This window comes from Falco naumanni, chromosome 1 (assembly GCF_017639655.2).
Source record: "Falco naumanni isolate bFalNau1 chromosome 1, bFalNau1.pat, whole genome shotgun sequence".
In the NCBI taxonomy this organism is placed as follows: Eukaryota; Metazoa; Chordata; class Aves; order Falconiformes; family Falconidae; genus Falco; species Falco naumanni.
Genome location: NC_054054.1, coordinates 108,679,929 through 108,702,247, shown reverse-complemented (window position 1 = coordinate 108,702,247; position 22,319 = coordinate 108,679,929). Strand labels below are relative to the sequence as shown.

Genomic DNA, 22,319 nt, shown 5'->3' with positions numbered 1-22,319 from the left:
AATACTGCCAATGGGTTTATTGAATAATTTAGACCTTTCCTACGGTAAAGTTCTATCACTAAGGTCATACCGTATTTCAGTAACAGATTTGGGAATCACTGAATCTAAAATAACTTTTGAACCTAAAACTAAAAAGAAAAATAAAATAGATAGCTCATATTCTAAAATATAAATCTAATTTTTAATTCAAAATGAGGGCCTGGTTTTAATCAATTGTGAGCATATGCAGTTTCCTTTTAGTTCATCTTTAGCAGTGAATTCTATACAAGCCTCAAAACAAGGGCCAGGCACCTGAAATAATGTACAGAAGATTAAAAAGAATTATTTTAAAAGCTTTTGCCATAAACTGCAGAGAATATAGCTATTAAGCATAAACTCAGAAATCACATGAAATATATAAAAACTTGAAAGTAAATATATTCTATTTATTTTCTTTCTCTAAGGATCAAGACTGGCAGCCACTGAACAATGGTGATCCTCTATTTTTGACTCTTGATGGAGAAGTAATTGAATATAAAGGGAACTGTACGGTCTATCCAACGTTTATTAATGAAGCTGCATATTATGAAAAGAAACAAGCTTTTGTAAAAACAGTAAAAATTAAACTCACTGCAAAACACATCAGATCCTTAGTCTTAGACCAGAGCACTTCTTAAAAGCTTGTTACAGATTTTTCTATACAAAAAGTAGATTTCTTCTCTGTGAAATCCAGCGTCATTCAGTAGTAATTCATTGAATAAATGCAGAATCTAATTTTAAGTTATAATTTAATTAACACTGCTGAGCACTTTTAAGATGAAACATACTGTCATAATGCTAATTATGACTACTGTTTACTTGTTCTAATAGATTGCTATAGAAGCAAAGAATAAATATTTTTATGAAGTTCCTTAGTTCACACTACATAAAATGAACAATATACCACATATGGGTTAGTGGCTATAAAATTTATATCTAGCATCATATAGAAAGATACCAATCCACAAAACTACATTAAAAATTTACAGCATTTCTATTTTATAACACCAAACCCACAATAACCAACACCTTTTAAAATGGGGTGATCCTTGAAACGAATTCCTTGGATAAATATACAAAATATGAGACAAAGGAAAAGCTAGGGAGTGAGAAAAAGAGTGACAGTATGTATTTTGAAACTTTTATGTTATTTGCATATATAACTAACACCTACTGCACTGAGGTGGAAGCCTTAGGTTTGGTTTGGTTTTTCTTTTTGTACTTACAAAGACAACCTAAAAATGTATGATTTCTGAGAAAAATATACTAAAATGAAATTTAAAGCTTTTTAAATTTAAAGTATTACAAGATTAATTCAAATTGTTTCTGATTTAACATTAAAGACAAAAAGGTTTGAATTTAGAAAGTATCTAGTATTTAGAAACATACTGGAGCAATATTCAAATTCAGGAAAAAGATGTGCTTATCCTGTGAAACTTCTGAAGAAATTTTCTACCTTTCTATTGCAATGGAGATGAGAGAAATTTATAGCTTTATAACTTTCTAGGTGTATCCACCTACTGCTTATAACATTTTCCAAATAAAATTTTAATCAGCTGTTGCACCCCAAAAGTTTTCAATGAGGAAGGCAAGATTAGGAAATTAACTCAGGTTTTGATGCAAAGATATGTACAAACCATACCTGAGTATTTCAGAATGGAAATTAAGAAGAATTCCATATGGGGAGACTTCTGAGAATTTTGAGACTGACTTGTTCTGTATTTGTGGAAAGAAAGCCTGCCATAGTAGCTGAAAAAGAGAAGAAAATGGGAATTTAATCAATTTTCTAAAGCTGCTTTTAATATATTTGACAATAATTGGGGCTAGAGAAAACATCAAGAACTTTGCATAAGGATACAATAATTAATTATTTACTGAAAAATTCACTGTCTAGTTAACCCCCAAATTATACATTTTAAAAAGTGATTTCTTCCTTATTTACCACTAAGCCAAAATTCTTTTTTCCTTGCTTTGTGTAATTCCTATGGCAATAAAATAAGAACACAGGACAGAATGTTTACTGAATTAGAAGTTTTATTTAATTTAAATAAACATTGTATAAAAAGTACAGAATTGTCCGCTCCAGTCATTATTCATAGTGTTCTTGGTAACAGCCTTGAGAGGAGACAGCATGTGTGATCTGGCAGGGCTGTGGCCACAAAAGGAGGATATTTTGTCAGTGAAGAACTTTGAGAAACAACACCAGCTTCTTCCTCAGTTTTATGATGCAGTTTTGTACCTGGTCATTGGCACGGCACATTCTTACATATTTTTGTGCCTTCCCTGTTTTATGGCTACACCTACAGTGTAACCTCTGTGCAGCACAGAGATACCAGAACTTGTTTTCAGTGAAAAGTCTACCCACAGCAACATGAAGTACAGCACAGGCTAATTTATTCTGGTTCCTGAGTATATGTGAAGAGGTATGTAATAAAAAACAACCAAAAACTGGCACTCAAAAGAATCCAAAGGGAACTGCAGAGTCCTAAGGCAATATTCTTTGTTGACAGTTTCAATGCAAAATTAACCAGCAAAGATGAAAGATTCCAAGACCACAGGAATTTTTCTTCTCATGCTCACATATCCTACTAAGACGACCAAAAATGCTTAGGTATTACATTGGTCTATTGATATGCACAAATGTCCTTCCCCTCAAATTCCTATGCCCTGTAAAAACGTAACTGAATTGAAGATTTCAATTTGATCCCATCCATCCAGGCCATACATGGTAGGAAACACGGGATACAGCATCTGTAGAAGACCGGTTGAGTAGCGAGAACCATGTTCATCGTTCCTGCAAATAGCTTTGCACTATCCTTTCCGCTGGAGAGCTCCCTCATGCTCTCTTCTGTGTTAAGAAAGTCTTTTGGATCATTTTGCCCCCATCAGGCTTAGCCGTAAGAATCCAATGCAACTCTTACTATTGTTCAAGCAGAACAAAATTCACCTGAGTCTTACTTAAACAGCACCCTTAAAACAGGCACCAGATGAATATATATGATGAAAACCCATGACACTGAAGACACATAACATATTAAATTTTAAAGTACACAGAACAGATATTCTTTTATATATACACAAAAAATAGAAAACTAAAAATATAATTCATAGTACTAGGTCATCAGGTAGTGAAATATCAAGTGCTACAGAAATGCATTATGTAGTCCTCTGAATAAAAAAAAGGCTTTAAAAGTCTACAGTTGCATTGCATTTAACTTACTTTGTTCATTTTGGGAAGAAATACTGACTTCTTATTTTCCTGCTGTGGTTTAATACAGAAATTAAATTACATTTAAACCAGAAGAACTTCCAATGTGATAACTTAATTTATGCAGCAAGATACAACAGCTGAGTAGGAAAAGTAAAGATTCTGTGGCTGGAACAAACTCAGATATTCTCCATCATGAATTATATTGCTGCCCTATTACTTTATGGGAGGGCACATATACAGATTAATAAACAGAAAGCAGTAAACACCCCATTAGAACCTAGGGAATACACACAGAAAAACAGATCAGGCAAAGCTAACGAGACCTGAAGAGGCTTTCTCCAACTTGCGGGATCAAGCCTCTAATAACACTGACAGTCATTACAAAAGCTTCAAATGTATCCAAGAACATTGTTATTTCAAAATAACATACTTCATTTGGTAGTCTTCAGAACTGAAATGCCTTTCTTTTCTCCACAACAAGAACTTTTTCTTCAGCCTACAAAATGTTTCTCATGAGTTAGAGATTCCAAAAGACAGCAGATTGGGATCACAATGATCTTAATTTTCCACAAAAGGAAGAAATACCTCACATTTGAACTTTTTTATCCAGTAAAAAGTCTAGAGCCAAGTTTGAGTAGTGTCATGCAAACTTGGACATCAATGGTTTTCAAGAAGCTCAAAAGTGAACCAGTGAAACAGTCCATTTTATTTTAGCTCAGCTGCCCTGATTAAATGGGTTAAAGTCATCAGATGACATCACTGAAAGTTTGTGTTCCAGCTGGCTACAGCTGTCCAAAATACCAACAAAGCTTTTAGCATCCACTGCTGATGCTGTGAACCTTCTAAACAACCACATATCAAATACAGCACAACTAAACAGAAGTTTCAGGCAAATCATCCGTTTCTTCAAACGTATTCAGGGTGTTTTTGCTATTAGTTCTTGAATTATCTTGAATTTTGCTTGGATCTGCAAAAAAATGCATTATAAACAAAACAGGACATGGTAGAAACTGTATATGCAAGATCAAAGTTTTGCACATTATTTTTTCTTCGTTAAAAACATGCATTTATTTAAGCAGTAAGTTGTCAGTTTACTACCATATCTTACACAGAAATTTTTCTGTCTGGCCCTTTTTTATTATTACTGAGTTCACTCTACCAAGCAATATAAATGCTAATTGACTTAAGAAGAAACTTCAGAACACATCTCCCAGATCCTCGTATGCCCCTATCATAAACTCTGACGCCTGCTGCTAGAAGGACATCTGACACCTCAAAGTTAGGTCATTTCGCTATTACACTTCTAACACTGTCAGCAGATGGGTATCTTGAATTTCCTGGTCAACGTTCAGGAGAGGCAATTGTCATCCAATACATATTGCAAAACATAAACATGAATGTTTGAGGGTTCGAACCAGCAGAGTATAGTATTGCTCGGCAGAATCAGTCTGATTTCTTGCCAAAATCTGCAATACTATATGTAACTATCTAAGTACTAAATGTACTTTATCACAATTTTTCAAAGTAACATTTTCTGTCTGTTAAGTTCTCCAGCCTTACACCACCCAAATGCCATAACAGAACATCAAACTTAGATCAAGCATAACTGCTTAGAGAAAAATAAAGAAAAGGTAAAACCACTATGTTTTGGCACCAAGGTGTAAATACTGAGTTTGCAACCAACCCTCTCTCCGAACCTTTAAAAACAATGTAACACCCCTGCCATATTAGCCATGAGTTTCCCTAGCAGTTAAGTATCGCTGAATATCTAGTTTATGAGAGTTTGTATTTTTAAAGGTATTAAATTATATCAAAGCATTTCTAAGAAAAAAAAGATTTCACAAATATGGTGTTGTAAAATGCTGCAGTACCTGTTGGCCCTGGATCTTCATTAATAAATGAAACATGTGTTTTCCACTCGGTCCATTTCACTTCATTAATCCTGTTTATATTGTATATAAGTTGTGTTATTAGTATTCATTGTATCTCCCAGTGACATAGCTGCACTTTCCCTTCTATTTCTTTATTTCTTCTTGGGACTGTCATACTTTACCATCAGCACCTGCTTTGCTAGTACTAAAAAGGGTGAATGCCTTTTGCCGTGTTATGTACTACATGAAGATGAGAATAATACTAAAAATACTTTATGATTTCACACGCTACGAGTACAGTCTTGAAACTCACCTTAAATATTTTAAGTATTTTCGATAAAACAGCACAGTAATGTATGCTTTAATATGGTAATCATCAATTAGCAATCAATTTAAATATGACTTTTAAGCTAACATTCAAAGGAAATTACAACAGAGTGGCATTTAATGCAAGCAGACTTGCTACTTGTGTATTAAAAACTTAAGTTGAAAATCTGTTTTCTTACTAAAAATTTCTTACATTAAAAAACCCTATATATTTTCCCTTTTTTTTAAACAATTGGTCTCAACTGAAGAAACCAAATTGGATTTTGGTACACCTAATATAATTTGCAGAGATGTAGAAATATTTTAGAGGCTTTTGAGGAGAAATAACCTTGAAGAAACATACAGAGCAGAATTGATAGCACAATATTCTAGCTTTGCTTTACCTTAAACACACCCTGGTATCATTTTCAGCCACTTTACACCGTTCTCCCAGTTGGAATCTTTTCCTCAAACATTTTGGTAAGAATTTTTCAAATTCCAAAATAGTTCTGGCTCTCTATTAACAATAAACAGTAACACAAGTATGGTTAACTATTCAAAATTGTTTGATTTCATAGCATATACATTTTGCAGGCTCCATGTTTCATTATAACATTTCATACCTCCCTCCACCATCCATAACCAACACTGATTCCAACAACAGCAAATAAGATGGCATGCCACTTATTGTCATGTGTAAACAGGGAGTCCACAGCTTTTTCTTGTTAGCCCTGCTGCAAAAGGCATACTCAGAGAAGAATCAACAAATCTCACTCTAAACGCAGTGTTTAGGGTTCAATGCTAAAAAACCTTCATGAAACACCCTGCCATGGGACCTGTTGTAGGATGCTGCCCACCACAGAAAGCAACTCCAGTCCTAATTACGACTGTGTTCTTGATGATAGCTTGCGACTTGGAGCTGTCTAGCCTTGGTAAAAGACCAGGCTTGGATAAGGTATGGGAAACTGGAATGAGTTCATGCATTGTTCACACTGAAGGGACAGAATAGCAGAGATGCTGTGTTACAGATTTCCAGGCAAATAATGAAACAAACCTTCTCAGTGATGTATCAATTGGAATGAAAGTCATAAAGGTATGTGACAGTGCATGAGGCTGAAAATCCAAGCCATAAGATTACCTTTAGGATAGGTGTTGAATCTAAAGTTATGATATGCTAATACTAAAATTACTTATTTCCATTATTTGTACACATATACAAATGGGGATTATCACTGTTAATACCTAACCCCTTCTGTCAGCGTAACAAGTTACCATAGGTACAGCTAAAAAGATTTTAGCCTGTTTTCACTAAGCAAACTCACAAACAAACCTGGAGTTTCCAGATGTGCTCACTTTCTTTAGAAATATCTTCTACTGTTTCTCCCATTAATGCAATCAGCATGTTCAAGAGAAGAACAAAAGTCAACACAACATAAGTTATGAGGAGCAGAAGAAATAGTACAGGATACTTTGAATTTTGCTGGATCTCCAGATCACCCAGTCCTAGGGTGAGCTTAAAAAGATCCATCAGAACAGGTCCCAGACTGCTGTTGGAATGGCATTCGCTGCCATCTTGGCAAGTTTCAATCAATGCAGCAAGAGCTGAGAAGAAAGCATGAGAAAATGTTAATCACAATAATGCTTTATATATACATGACATTTTATCCTAAAGAATTAAAAATGCACTGCGTAATCAAGAGCTAGAGCTGCCCAGCAACATATACAGCAGCAAATAGATGACAGATTACCAGGAAGCAAAAAGCCCACATACAAATGAAATTGAGAAAGAGCCAAAATACTTATCAGTTCAGAAAGTCTCTAGACAGTTTTAAACTCTAAACTAGGTCTTTTAATATCCAGAAGAAACCCCAACATGAGCTGTCATCATGACAATAGGGTTCTTATGAATAATAATGCTAAAATTTTTACTCACACAGAGCATCAGTGCTTTTCTCCAGTAATATTTACCTACGCCAAATCCCAGCAAAAACACGATATAGACAACTAAAAATTTTATCACATCTTGCAGGATGACCTAAAAAATAAATTAAATTATTTATCAGAAATGAAAATTGATAATGAGTTTTATACTTTTGAATTCTGCAGTGGTACAGGTGTGGTACAATCTAGGAGTATCAGATTGCTTTCATTAAGCAAACTGGTTGTAGTCTCAATGAGAAACCCAGAGATTTGGGTCTGATTTTTTTTAATCTCAATGACTGAGAGCCTGGTGCCTTATCCAAGGGTGACTAACTCTGTACAATATAGGCATTAATGCATATATTAATTAATGTAGGTGTATGATACCATTAAATAGCAGAACGATATTAACTGAAAAAACCCAACTTATATATTTACTATAATAAAATGTTGATTTTAAGATATAAACTAGTTTCTGCCATTGAATTTATACAGTGTATTCTGCTGAAATAATACATATAAACTGAAGACAAGAAATTTCAATATGGACTATAAAATACCTCTAAATTGCTGAATGTGCGTATTGTAACAACTAGATATCATAACAAGGAAGATAAAACAAAAGAAAATAAACTTGCCTTTTGAATCATAACACTGTAAATGCCCATGGACTGGAAACCTCTGGTGAAATAAAGCATATTAGCCCATCCTAGGGCCATTGCCAAAACAAGACACACGAGGTGTTCTTTGTAGGAAAACAAGTACAAAAAGACAGAGAAGATCACAAGCAAAGCTTGTATAAAACTGTTAAAAAACAAACACATGTATGTAAAAGGGAAATTACTAGCACAAAACCAACAACAATGGAAAAATATGAAAACAAGACTTATTTGCTTCTTATGCTTCTTTTCTAATTTCATACTGCATTCTATTATTCCATATGAATATTACCATTATAGTTTTATAATTAAATAAATGAGTACATGTGGTATAAGAATATTAACATATTAGGATTATATTTATTAAACCTTAAAGTCAACTATTATCCCCAAAATAGCTGGTCAACACAGGTTTTTCTCACAAAGACATTAAGAATTCTTAATAATATCTTAGAAGCCATTTAATTCAAGCTTTATCTTAATGAATTGTTAGAATCATTACAGATTTTCCACGAACAAGGAAGACACTAGTAGAAGGTGTGATATGCTGTGATAGGATGTAGACCAGATTCTTAGCAGCACAAGATTGGTATCAGTGTGGTTGTAGGAGGAGGAAGAAAGGTAAGAGTTAAGCCACCTCTCTTTTGATTGATCATACAGTCATATGCTAGAAATGAGAGGGAATCATCTGTGCTTTGTCTAGGCCAGCTGAACCAGCTTTATGCTATTTGCCCTTCCTAAAGGAGCTGAAAGGAGTGTGAAACTATCACATTTATTAACCAGGTTTCTTAAACACATTTCTCTATATATAGCTTTAAAGAGATACAGCACCAGGAGAAGCTAAAGACAGTACTGCACTTTGGGGAAAAAATCCAGTTCGTACACATCAACCCCCAGTATCGTTACTGACCCATGCTACCATTAGCATGTGCTACAGAAAAGCTGCATGTAAGATTACATCCATCTCTCTAAAAACTGATAATCTAGAGAAAAATGATCATCTACTACAGGAGTACATTCTCTGTGACCATGCCACAGATAAGCATTTTATATATAGTATAAAATACATGCACGACAGACTTACAATGCAAAGTGGAACCACGCATCAGAAAGAATTGACTGCAGGTCCGAGGGCCTAAGCAGAAAGATGGCTACACTCTATGTAGACAGATACATAAAATACAGAAATGGTAGTAAGAGAAAGTAGGCCTCAAAATTTATTTTTCAAAATAATTTAATCAGTGTTCTAAAAGAATTCGTCTACTAATAAGACATGATAACTTCTAAAATTAAAAATCTTTTTATAGGGCTGTAACTTCACAGTTTACATTTCTGTCACCTCTGGCATGATTTAACAGTTAGTAACTGGCTTTAATTACTTAGAGTATATGGTAAAAATTATATCTTTTTTTTCCAATTAAAAGTTCTAATTCAGCAGGGTCCTTAAAGCCAGGAATTTGACATCAATGATATATCAAATATCACATCTCTGTCTTAAGAATTTGAAAAGAAAACCCCTCATATTTGTTCCACAGAAGAGTACAGTTATATTTGAATATATAACCAGGGTCATTGTGAGTAAGCGATGTATTGTGCCAGACTTTTAGAAATTATACATATCATAAAGATATTCCAAATGTATTGCCAATATCATCATGGGTGTATTCATAAATCTAGATAACTTCTTCACCTATGTTGTTTATGTATTTGTTATTAAAAAGTCTTACCTCTTTTATGGCTAAAAATATTGCTCCTAACATAACCATCACCTGTCCTGATAACTGCAGCCATCCCACACCACGCGTCAGAGCTAGTGGATAAGGTGGAGCCTGCAAGACAAGTCCAAAATGAAAGACTAGTTCCATACCTGAAGTGTAAAAGGCAAAGTAACAGGAAGCCTCACGTATGTAGCTCTCTATCTACACAATTTCTTTCCTTTTAGTGAGATTTTTCTTCCCAGTGGATTTACAGAATCAGCCCCCTAACACGTAAATTTGAACTAACAGAGAAGTTTCTATCTTAAAATAAAAACAAAATAGCTTCTTCACACTTTCAGAAATGTAACTGCCTGTCTTTTTATTACATATTTGTATTTTGGGTCACTTTCACAAAATGCAAATACAATTATCTTCTCTACTACTGCTCTTCTTCCTTCCAGATACGAATACCTAATGTGGGAGAACCTGATCTCACTACAGCCAAATATTCTGATAGCTGGTTTTGGTTTAGCATTTTAAATACAATTCAGAAAACTGTATTCCATTTTAAATCAGTAAAATCTGGTAGGACTCTGTTGCTGTACTCACTTCATTTTCATTAGGCCTGTGGTAGGAAACTAATGTTAATGTTACATTGTATAGGAAATAAAAACAGCATGACATAAAAAACATGTGTCGTGCAAATTTCTTCCATTTCATTCGCAGGAGTGAATTCAGGGGCTCCAAAGTCAGCATTTCATGACGATTCTGTCAAAAAAATAATAATAAAGATTTGAACTTGCCACCTGTAAGGAAAGTGAGATAATTTCAGGCATGTGTTGTGGATTTCATTCAGTATCTGTCCCTGCAGATCTAGAAATGCATCTAGATGTGCTCAAACATATGTCAGACCCTAATCTAAGAAGATACAATGGGACAACTCTGACCTATGCTGAGATAACCTGCCATACTCCAGTAAATTATGATTGAGCTAAAACAGTAATGCGAACATCTGGTCTTGCTTCCTATGAGTGTTTTATGGCAGTATATGAATTTAGCAAATGTAAAATTCTGGCTTTGAAAAGCTAACATTCCTAAACACCTAAAATACGTACCTGTTAAGTAAAGTTTATAACTTTAGGCAGAATATTCTTGTATTTCTGTTTGCTTGCCCTGTTCTCATGCACTATTTTGGGCAGCTGCTAGTGGCTACTCTGTGGAGATGAGACATTAGCTTTGGTCTGACCAGCTGGGACATATTTGTGTTCCCATGCAAGGCAAATTAATGCTTCAAATGCAGGAAAAAAACCCAATTCCAAAATGCTTAGCATGTGTTTCAGGAGCTGAATGCATATTTGCTGATGGTTGACAATCTACAGACATATAAAATTCATCTTACTCCTGATAGAAAAACCGAGAACCAAAACTTACTGTTTACTCTTTTAGAAGTAATTCAGTCCAATGTATAGGCTAACACATCTGAAATGAGTGTACTGCCAGGAAACATATATATATATATATATATATATATATATATTAGAATTAGGTTACTTACACCAATATTCGTATTATAGACAATAATTTCCAGTACTGAATTGTCTGTGGTGGTATCTAGTTCTGTCAGATCATAGAGAGAAGATTGAACAGGACCATAAGCCCAGTCTGTGAATTTTCTTGACAGGCTCCTGTTAGGCTTATCTCTTATCTCTCTGCTCAGGATGTATTTCAGAATCTAAAACATTAACAGAATCATTTGTAAGCAGATGTGTTCTTCATGTGAAAGGAGAAAGAACACAAACGCATGTCAAAACAGCTACCTTTTAACTATCACATTCTATGGTAGTGCAAATCAATGTATTTGTAATTCTGTTATTCAGTAAGCAGTGTTAGAGATGACAGATCTCTAAGAAATACAGTGCTTTTAAGGCCTCCAGATTTTCTGTCAGAGATGTTATTCTAAAGGATGAAAGCACAATTTTCCATGCATTCACCTTTATATCTCCCTTTAACTGAATTACCTTTTAAATTATCTCATTGTCAATTCTTTACCACAATACAGTTGATTTATCAGAGCCAGATTCTACAGTAGCATAACAGCAGTTCTAGTGAGCTTTCTGAATTTATTCAAAGACCGTATATTGTATAAGTGTAGTATTGCAACAAGTGCAGAATTTCTGAGTTTCGGTACAAGAGAAGGGTTAGCAAGGCTGTTTTTAAACAGCATGTGTATTTTGTACAGAGAGGGGTTGTTAGAGAGGAAACCTTGAAGGGTAAAAGCAACATTGCAATAGAAACATTTGCTTGTATTTTGAACATAGTACAAGCATCACCAGCATAGAAAACTATGTATCAGAGCACTGAGTACGTAGTTGGCCTTGACTCTTTCCCCATACTTAATTCCTCTTAGAGGCTACTGAAATAATACCCACCTCTAATTTCCCAGTTTTTGCAGCTAATTGTAGTGGTGTCAGACCCTCTTTATTCTTTGTTGTTTCTAAATTTCTGTCTTTACTTTTCAACAAAATCATATCGTACATTCTGATTACAAAGTCATTCTGGGTTTTAAAGTCTTCTGCCACAGTAACTAATGCATGGAGGATATTGTTTCCTCTGGAATCCTGAGAGGTAATATTAGTCCTGGTATTGTCCATTAACAGTTGAATTATGTCTGGTTGATTAGTACATGCAGCTAACGCCAGTGCAGTTTCACCTACAAAATTATAAAACGCAACATGTGTTCATGTTTTATTACAAGCATTCAAATCACACTATAAAAAAGTGACTGTGTTAAGCATCTTAATATATGAAATCACATTTACATATTAATTGAATTAGCTTTTGTTTTATAAAAGCTTAATTTGCATAGAGCATTAATTGGATACAATCTTCAAAATCAAATGTTGCATTTTATTAAAATTCCAGCATTTATGATTTTTTTTTTGTATTTTACAGTTTTTTCTGAGTGTTTGTAACATTGCACACCAGCATGTTAATTTTACTAACAGTACTATGCCATTTTGTATCTTGTGACATGAGGTTTAGCTACAGTAATGATTCACACTTGCCTATCTTTCATACAGTCTTAATTGTTTGGGTATTCCTTCCTAACTTTTCCAGAGAGATCACATGTCCACTTACCAAAATAAAAGCCTTCATGCTTATGTTTGGGATTAAAGAAAATACCCTGGGCGTGAGCATTGACATCAGCTCCTTTTTCTATAAGGCTCTGAGTTATTTCATATTGTCTTCTTTCAATGGCAATATTTAGAGCTGTCTGGCCTGAAACAACAGACATGAGTATTTAGCGTTGACTCTCTTGAGCACATTATGAAACATTAATGATGTTTTTTACAATGGATAGCACCAGTGATAAAGAATAAAAGTTGTTTTAGGAATTTAAACCATCATTAGAATGTTTGAAGAAAACATTACTCTTATGGATGGTGTATTTAACAATATACCTGCAGTTGGTATCAGATGGCAATACCTTTATATGCCTCTTCTGTGTATGCTGCATTGATAAATCTCTCCAAAATACCATTTTCTTCTGCAAAAGACAGTAGTGCATTCACTATCTGATTTGTGTTTTCGTTGATGTTCAACAGAGCTTTCATCAGACAAGTTTTGCCAGTATCTGAAGCTGTGAATTTTTTCATCAGATAATCTACAAGAGTGAATTTTGAGATTAATCATCATTATTTATTAAAGTGGATGGAAAAGAATTCTAAACTTTTGTTTATTAGGGGTGGAACCTGAGGGATATATATGAACATAAACTATTTGCCAAAGAATTACGCCATCCTATTTACTTTGTATTTGAGCTACTTATACTTTGTGAGACGATGCATTCAGAAATGTACCAATTAATAAGGTAGCCAATGCACCTGGTTTTTCTTTTGGACATCCCACTGCCACATTAACTCTAGACAGACCCAGAACTCTTTCATAACTTCTTTGCCCATTCTACACATCTGCTGCACACATCACAAGCCCTGTCTATACTGCAGTTTAAATAGAGACATCAGCTTATGCTGCAGAAGACTAGCTTAAGTATGGCTACAGAAATACAGTGCAGGTAGACCCTCCATGTGTCATAATTAGGAGACAAATACTCTCCAGTGTTGCTTCAGAGGCAGCAAGGTGGTGCCTGATGGAATACCTTAGGCTTTCACTTTGAAATAGGAAATGTGGCATACATTACATTGCAAAAAAAATGACCACAAATTCACAGGCAAGTAGCTGCTGCACAGACATATTTCCCAGCTTAAGACTAAACATATGCTGCCAGAAGGGCTAACAATCCTTCAGGTAACTCCACAGCTTACCTGGCACAGTCATGTTTGTACACGCATTTGATCGTTCCTTTAGCTCTGCGAGCAGACATTGCAACTCTTCTATATTCCCCTCAGATACTGCCCGAAATATGTATCTTTTCAGCTTCTTCCGGGCACTAGTCTGCTCAGGTCCTTGTGATATGTTGGCACTGAATTGTAAGAAATAATAATGAAGCTGCTGATTAAATTTACTGTGTTTTATTTTCTATGTAAGAGGAAAAATAAATACAACTACTTGCCCCAGACTACCTATACTTGCCCTGCTTCCATATATATCTTGGCATGGATGTCAGAATGTTTCTGCAGATTGCTTATTTGCAGGTAAGTGGCTATTGAGAAGGAGTTTTATAATAAAAATGTACATTTTCCCGAGTTTTTTGTTTTGCATTTTTTCCAGTTTATCCATTCTCCTAGAACAAAGGCTAAGAAATACTTGTCTGCTTCTCTATCTGTCCACAACTCACTGACTTCAGTGTCTGAAGTCACCTGATGCTGCATCTCCAGCTGCACCCATCTCTCTCACAGCAGAAAAATTTTAACCTCATATGTTCTTACACAGCGTTCCTAATCATGCATTATTGTGGAATAAGAATGATTTAATATTTTCCCCCTATCAGAAATATTCCTAGCTCATGCCTAGTTGTGCATGGTGTTTCGGTTCTGTGTTGTCGTCTAGGAAACAGACATCATCAATGAAGAATCCTCACACTAAATTTGAGATTTGAGAAAAGCAGAGGTTAGAGTTGTCTATTTCAAAATTTAATTCCTGAAGAATCAGAAATATATGAACTTATTTCTAAAACATGGCATAGTTGATATCTACGCTACCATAGACTTAATCCATCAAAAATGTATTAAGAAATACGTCATGTCTCCACTCACCAACAGCTGTCTACATTGGGGCTATATTCAGTTGCATCATCCTGAAGAGACTGTGGGGAGTCCATATCTTCTCCATTTGCAGATGCACTATAGAAAACAGAAAAGCCTAAGTGCTAAGTCAGGAAGATACTGGAAGACATTTTAGCAAACTGCATGAAGAATCAGCCAATACTAGGAAGCAGTATCTACAGTAGAGCTGAAATTAGTCACATTTGACATTGTGCTTTTTAATTCTATCATTTTTATCTCCCCTGTGAATTTTAAAGTGAGTGCTAAAAATGAAGAGATCCACAGGATTTTATTATATTTTTAAAAATCACTAGGAAAGCAACCTGTTTTGTGTTCTACTGTTACAGATCATGAAACTGTGGGAAGTTTTTTCATTTTTTTAATGATCACTGCTTTTTATGCATTATCCTGAATGGTTCAGGCTTACACTTTTCCTTTTCACGTGCCTAATTTGTCATCTGCCACAAACCAAGTGCTAAATCAGTAACAGCGTTTAGGTTGCAAACACACAATGGAAGTGATTTACCTAAAGATTTACTACACAGTACACTGTAGGCAACTCAAAAGCATTTTGCAGCTGACTTGAATGGAAACTTCAGCTAACAGAAATTGAGGACTGGGCCCTAAATAAGTATTTAGGTAATAAATTTAAAGGATTTCAGTGGCATTGGTGTTTTGTAATCACTGTACATCATTTCCAGACATTCCTAAAAGCAGATCTGACTTAAAATAATTTATTATGAGTTTTCTTACTTGTATTTTTGTTTTCTATAAGGTTTAGATTTGATAAACTGCCTCAGGTTAATAACTTAGGGAGCCTGAACTATTGGTTATTGAGAAAACAGACATATGGACAGTGACGCAAGGATTTAGCGTTGCTCTGCAGATATTCCCTTCCCTTTGAAATAAAGCTGGTAGCTCAAAGTCCATTCTTATTCAGTCTGTCACTTCTCTGCAGAAAACCGTGAGGAATCTGGTGACAAAGCGTATGTGTGTCTTGTGCAGGTAAGTCCCTGAATGAGAGGGAGAAATTTGAATACTTCTCCTCTGAAACCAAAACGGGACTGTCAGCTAATTCCTAAAAGCTGACAAGACATCCATGAGGCACAAGAACATTTGACCGCTCTGGGCTTATGCTAGATTTGATACATATTTATGTTAGATTTGATGCATATTTTCCATATAGTTATTGGCTGTTAGTACCTCACATATTTTTTTAAAATTAAGTGCATTCTTCCCAGTCATAATTTTTCTCCATTCATTCAGCATAAATCATTGCCTTTGAATATTTCAAACTTAGCATCTCCATGTTGATTGTTAATGAGCAATAAAGAGAGGAGATCAGCACACAGCTGGGAATAGGGTGGGTTTGCTAAATTAAGCTGTGGTCTTCACACAGCAGAAAATACACAAATGGATGTGTGGAGTTTGTCCTAATGTATCATAAATAAGAGGCTAAAATTAAAAAAAAAGACTGGACTGATTCTAAATTTATTCAAATCTAAGGCCGGATTGATTCAGTGTAAATGACAGCAGTAGATAAAGAGAAATCATCTAGCAACAACTGACCTCCAATAGACTTCTGTCTTTGAAGTGACCAAAAGCTATGAAAAACCATGTGACATTTTAGCTCTGAAGTCTAAGGAGAAATAAGGAGTTGCTGCTGAAAAGAAAAAAGATATATTTGCAATATGACTATTGCACATACATCTATAACTTACCATGGACGAATATTTGAATCCATTGGTTTTGAAAACACAGGGGGAGACGTATTATTTGGAGTTGCATTGCTTTCAAAACCATCAATCTCCAGAAAAAAGTGTGAACTGTTGAACACAGCGCATTTACAAAAATATTAGTAAAAAAAGCAAGCTCAACCATAAAATAAGCAAAGCACTACACGTACACACCTAGGACAAGGTTGACAATTTAGATTTTCTGGCATTATACCTAACAGGACACTGGAACAGAGGCTTATCTACTTTCCCCTCAGGGGATCCCAACCTCCAGCACTGCACCCAGCACTTTCATGCTGGCAGATGGACAAAAGATCCCAAGATATTTTTAGGACACATGGCATCAGATCCTGACATGTCTAAGCAGCTACTCCAGCAGCCTAAAAACAGCCTTGTATCCAACTTCTGTGCAAATAGTTAAATGCAACACCAGACATTTATTGAACAGCCATACATGTATGCATATCCACGCACATATGCATATGCCTTTTAATCTACTGCATTCTAGTCCCTATTTCTTCAGCCAGGAGCCATCAGAATGGATCATTTCAGATCCATCAGCATTGAAAATCATTAAGTCAGACAGTTTGAAATGTCACATGTTAAATGACATCAGGAGTTTCCATCATCCAGGGCTGAATTTGTAATCTTGCCAGTCAGTGCATAACATTAACCTACTTCTTTTCCCTATAAATAATTATTTATTTGAAAAATTTGAAACACAGAAAAAGGAATGTGATACGAATAGGAAGATTTTGCCCTTTAAAGTCTGCAGAGTTAAAAGGCAAAAATAAATAGCTTGGTATTACTAGATCTCATTAAAACATTGCTACATTTCACCAAAGACAAAGGAGTTTCAGTGGTGGTGGACGTAGTGAGTCCCATGTGGCCTATTGTTCAGAAACTGTCTCACATTTCTAAAATGTTCCAGTAGTCACCTGGAAAATGTTTCCAGTTCACCTAGTATTTGTGGTTTAGTCTGTAGGGTACTTCTTATTTTTAACTGCATCTTGCCCGAAGAATCCTGTTAAAGTATACATACTGATGCTAAAATGCAATATATTATTAGGACACTACTGAACAATCTGTTGATGTCTGCTAAAGACAGCATGATCCAACAGCCCTACTTCATCTCATTTTCCAGTGGCTTGGTGACCCAAGTGTTACTTCACTGTGCGTTGTTGTTTAAACTTACATGACCTTTTAACATTTGAGATGTGCCTGTGAATGTATTCTAAGGAGGCAGCAAATAAAATGCCATTTCAGGTTAGTAGGACTGTGTCCCTGACATTACCTAGCAGGGGCTGCTCTTCAGAATACAGGAAAAACCCAGACAGAAACAGGGCCATTGCCATCACTTGTGCCAGCTGCTGTAAATCACTGTTGCTTCACTGGGGCCTGGACTTGGCAGCCAGACTAAGGAGTGGAAAAAACATGGGTTCATCCTGCTTTTTTGCATTCCCTGACCATGAAGTGCAGGAGCTGTCCCAACAGGCAAACATCTGTTGGAGGCCACAGTGAACCTCCATAAAGCCAGAAGTGCCAAGCTCTAGGCTTTGCTGGACCAGCTCACCTGCTCTTGGCTCAGCACCAGGAAGGGATGGTGCCCTACAGGCTGATGTGTCTGAAAGCAGCTCCTGCTCTCCCAACAGTGTGTTCATGCTGAAGATTTTGGCATCCAATAGATGTACAGCAGCTATGAAGTAGACGCTCTTTTGGAAGCTGACACACCTAACCCATCCTGGCATGCAGGTTATCTGGGAATACCACGGTGGTGGTGGTGGGGGAACTAACCCAAAAGACATCATGCAAAGCAAGCGGACAGCTTCCAACAAATACCCAAGTGCTTACGTGGCCATAGTGCACACTCTCAGAACATTGCCCACAAACATAATCAGGCGCTGACAACGTTGGCAGCACTCCTCCCAGCCCGCCTGTTGGTTTTCCTGTACTTAATTATATACTGTTAGTCCACCCAAATACCAGGACCTTCAAGAAGGGGAAGTTGTCGTCTTTTGAGAAAGTACATATTGCCAGTACATTTTGTCAAGTCAGAAACGCCACCCATGGAAATGCACTAGCTGCTTAGTGGCACAGTACAAGGAAGCATTTTGAAGCAACAGAAGAACAGCAGCATAGAAACATATAATTAATAGAACACGTTAAACCTCTGCATTAAAATTCACGTGATTTCATTCCTTATATTACAGGAATGTTGTCGGCCACACCCTGAGCTTTTGGTTGAGAGGTGGGAAAAACCCCAAGGTTACGGTTAGTGATGCCACAAAACTGAATGTGAGATATGAACTTAAGTAATTGAGGGGTAGTATCTGCCAGTATTTGTTAGAACTACACAATCCTCCATGGAATTGCCCCTTTTTGAAGTACTGGGTGTATTGTGAGCTGTTCAACCACCTTGTCTCCCCCTTCTGCAAGCAAAGAGCTTCTATTTTTTAATTTAATGACAGAAAGACGAACTGGGCCATCCAGGCAGTGGGTCTCAAGTAACTAATGACACCATTTCTGTGGAAAGTGAGTCCTCTGATTATTAAGAACTACAAATGTCAGAACATCTGCAATTGCCTAGGCATTCAGAGTTTCAAAAATTGCCATAATAGCCACTAATTAGCCACAGAGTGAAAAGTTTATGAATGAAAAATCATCCTTGCTCTACAGTAACTTAGTTGACTTCAATAGCATAGTTGCAGGGATGAATTACTGCTTGTATTTCCCCATTCATATTCAATACAAACCCTTAATCCTTTTATTAATTCTCTATTATAAATTATGAAAGTGAAAATTTTATAAAATAATGAAGTCTTGCTAATCAGAATAATGAAAAACAGAGTGAATTAAGGTTTCTGTTTGTGACAGAATTTTTCAAACCTCCTGCTCTACCAGCCCTCATTTTCTAATTCATCTCTGCCTCTCCATGATCTGTCACATTCCCACATGAGGCTGTTTTAAATGCTCCCTTTTTTCAGGCCAGCATCTCTTGCACAAAACCTTGTGTACCCTGCCACATGATTCTCTATTAGAAAAGATCACTCTACCTTCTACTGTTGAAACACTGACCATCATTAGACCACATTCTTGTAAGCTTATACAAGTATACAGAGTAGATGCAGAAAGCCCAGCTGATATGAGACACAAACTTAAAATTGTAGTATCTCTAGGATAGGGGTTAAATATTTGTCCCATTAGGGTAAATGTATCATATGTTGGCCTAACCAGGATACTCTTCCACTTCTAAACAGCATAAGCATATGGTGTTTTGAAGATACCTTGGGTTCATCAGGTCTCTCTCATTCATATATGCAGAGTGAATAAAGATGCTAGTGGTATTTCAGTGCAAATATCTATGGACATAAAACAGGGAGTTTTAGTGGTTTAAACTGAGCTAGAGTCCTACCTTTTCTTTGTGGGAGTGCTTTCAGTTGGCTTTTTCTCTTGCTGGTTTGAAGGGGGAATACCAGATGGATTTGTTTTCTTGCCCATTAGTGGAATAATTTCGTTGTTATCTTTAATCATGTTTCTGTAGTAGACAGATTCACAGTTACTTAACTCCTGTTCATTTGAAGAAAGTAGTGACCAAATTGCCTCTCCACTGTCTCTTCAAATGTAAGCACACAAATTTTGATTATTTTTTCCCCCAAAATTTTCTCATTTTTCAGTTATTAGGCACATAAACACCATTTTATGCATCAAGGCTGCAGGGTTATATTCATGACTGATTAAATGGCATCCTAAGAAAAGTGCCATTAAAAGTGATACCATAAATCCAAAGGAACCATAAATTCAAGCATGCACCTAAATTAAACTGAAGGGAGTCTGTCAATCACAATGATAGTAGATGTTATTCAGAGAAACAAGAACACATTGACTTTCACAAGTCACCCTAAAGTTTGTGCATATTTACAGTTAATCTAAGTAGTCTGCTCTTATCCAAGACAGCTTCTGAAAAGTGGTAAATTCCAGGAAGATCTGTGCAACAGATACAATGTGTGAAAGAAGGTTCCACATGTGAAGGGTACTGAACACAGAAAAAGCCCTGAAACTTTTCACTGCTTTAGAATAGCAAAAGCAACAGATAGATTCTGAATACAATGCCCAGGCTGAGCTCAGCGGAACAAACAATCACATGAATAACATCAAGGACTTTTGTGTCCTGGTGACATTTCTCAACATTTCTTCAGGGAAAAAGAAAAAAAATCACGACAGGATAGGAACAATCAGCACCACATGACACAAAAGGATCTTAATGCATGTTATCTGGTTATAAACACCCACAACATTAATTTTGTAAGTAATAATGAATAACTATCTTCCTATTTCTCAATATAATACTCAAGGGCACCATTTTAAGTCACCAAGATAATTTGAAAGTGAGAAGGTGAATTCAGGATACTTTAAAACTCACTGAACATAAAAATAGCAAGTTTTACAAGGTCTGGACCCATTCCCAAGGAAATCAGGGGAGTGCCTTCCATGCCCAAGGACAAATGATAAAAATCACTTGCCTGCAAGTCTGAACAAAATGCACTACACATTTTTCTTCTCCTACCTCCACTTTCCTTAATGTGACAAATGTACACACAAACTTTCTGCTCCCGTCACAAGGTTGTCAATGTGCCTTAGCACTAGAATGTCTTCATTATGGAAGTATCAAGATACAGAAAGCAGACATGAAGTGTGTTTGTAAAGACATGACACCTGGGATGAAGAGGAGACAAGCATATAAAATACATTAATATTGGAATGAAAAATCCATTAATGCATAAACAGCAAATGTTTAAGTGTGGCAGATTTTGAATCCCAAGTACAGAAAACAGAATTTACAGGGCCCAAACACATGTAAGTACAGCTGTAATTTCTTGTCACTAAATGGAACAGAAATCTGGAATATTGGAAACTACTCCTTACCTTGAAAATGTTGGCTTAAAAACAGGCATGAAAATAAATTTTTATTCTGTTTTCTACCATTGGTAGAAGCATTCACACTAGTGCAACTCAGATATATGCCTGGTTTGGATGTATTTCCTAAGAATTCATATCACAACTTTCACAGAATTAACTTATAAAGGGCAAACATGATTTACGTAGTAGACTTACATACAAAGTACACCGTAGCTTTCACTGCAGTAAATGCACAAAAGAACTGAACTTGGATATTACATATTCAAGGTAGGAAAAAGGGATTTATCTATGCCTTTGAAAATGCAACTCAGGTAGTCTTCAGACACATGTTATATCAGTGAATACACTGATAAACATATAATCTTAACACAGCTAAAACAAATTAGTATTGTCTTGCTTAGTTCATAAATAATTCTGCTATTTACTTCTTACCAAGTATTTTAAGAATACACAGCAGTTTATGAGCAAAGACATTTCCCATCCAGAGGAAGAGGCAAATATGGTATTTGACATAAATCAAATATAAGTTGACTAGAATAAAAGGGAGACGGGCATTAAATAGCTTCTCAAAAGAAGCGACTTTAAAGGAAGAGAATCACTGCAGGCACAACAGTAGAAGTACCTTGCTACAGTGCTGAGGTAGCGTCTGTTTCTCATTTTTAATCACGATTAATTGCATGCTTAGATGAAAACTAAGCTAGGGCTTTCATCGTCATCTTCCAGTGCACTATCATTTTCTGTAATCTATGACATACAGAG

At 35.8% G+C, this 22,319-nt stretch overlaps 3 protein-coding genes across 7 annotated transcripts in view; 1 reads left to right on the top strand and 2 right to left on the bottom strand.

The window, feature by feature from the left end:
- ASPA (aspartoacylase) overlaps nucleotides 1-2,086 on the top strand; it is a 56,783-nt gene extending 54,697 nt beyond the window's left edge. For all 3 annotated transcript variants that reach the window (XM_040617599.1, XM_040617609.1, XM_040617592.1), the window contains one exon: nucleotides 444-2,086. In XM_040617599.1, the coding sequence (XP_040473533.1) occupies nucleotides 444-656 (213 nt within the window). In that variant the 3' untranslated portion in view covers nucleotides 657-2,086. The remainder of the gene's footprint in view (nucleotides 1-443) is intronic.
- On the bottom strand, nucleotides 2,035-21,296 carry TRPV3 (transient receptor potential cation channel subfamily V member 3). Its single transcript, XM_040617376.1, has 18 exons — nucleotides 21,208-21,296; nucleotides 20,056-20,178; nucleotides 16,629-16,733; nucleotides 14,899-14,985; nucleotides 14,008-14,165; nucleotides 13,170-13,346; nucleotides 12,821-12,961; nucleotides 12,112-12,392; nucleotides 11,238-11,414; nucleotides 10,292-10,450; nucleotides 9,713-9,814; nucleotides 9,070-9,143; nucleotides 7,965-8,130; nucleotides 7,375-7,441; nucleotides 6,737-7,008; nucleotides 5,811-5,923; nucleotides 5,101-5,171; nucleotides 2,035-4,196 (listed from the first exon to the last, which is right to left on the bottom strand). The coding sequence occupies exons 2-18, from the start codon at nucleotides 20,172-20,174 to the stop codon at nucleotides 4,102-4,104; spliced, it is 2,364 nt and encodes a 787-aa protein (XP_040473310.1). The 5' UTR covers nucleotides 20,175-20,178; nucleotides 21,208-21,296; the 3' UTR covers nucleotides 2,035-4,101.
- Nucleotides 21,264-22,319, bottom strand: part of TRPV1 (transient receptor potential cation channel subfamily V member 1) — a 26,368-nt gene continuing 25,312 nt past the window's right edge. For all 3 annotated transcript variants that reach the window (XM_040617231.1, XM_040617212.1, XM_040617221.1), the window contains one exon: nucleotides 21,264-21,356. The gene's annotated coding sequence lies outside the window, so the exon portion shown is untranslated. The remainder of the gene's footprint in view (nucleotides 21,357-22,319) is intronic.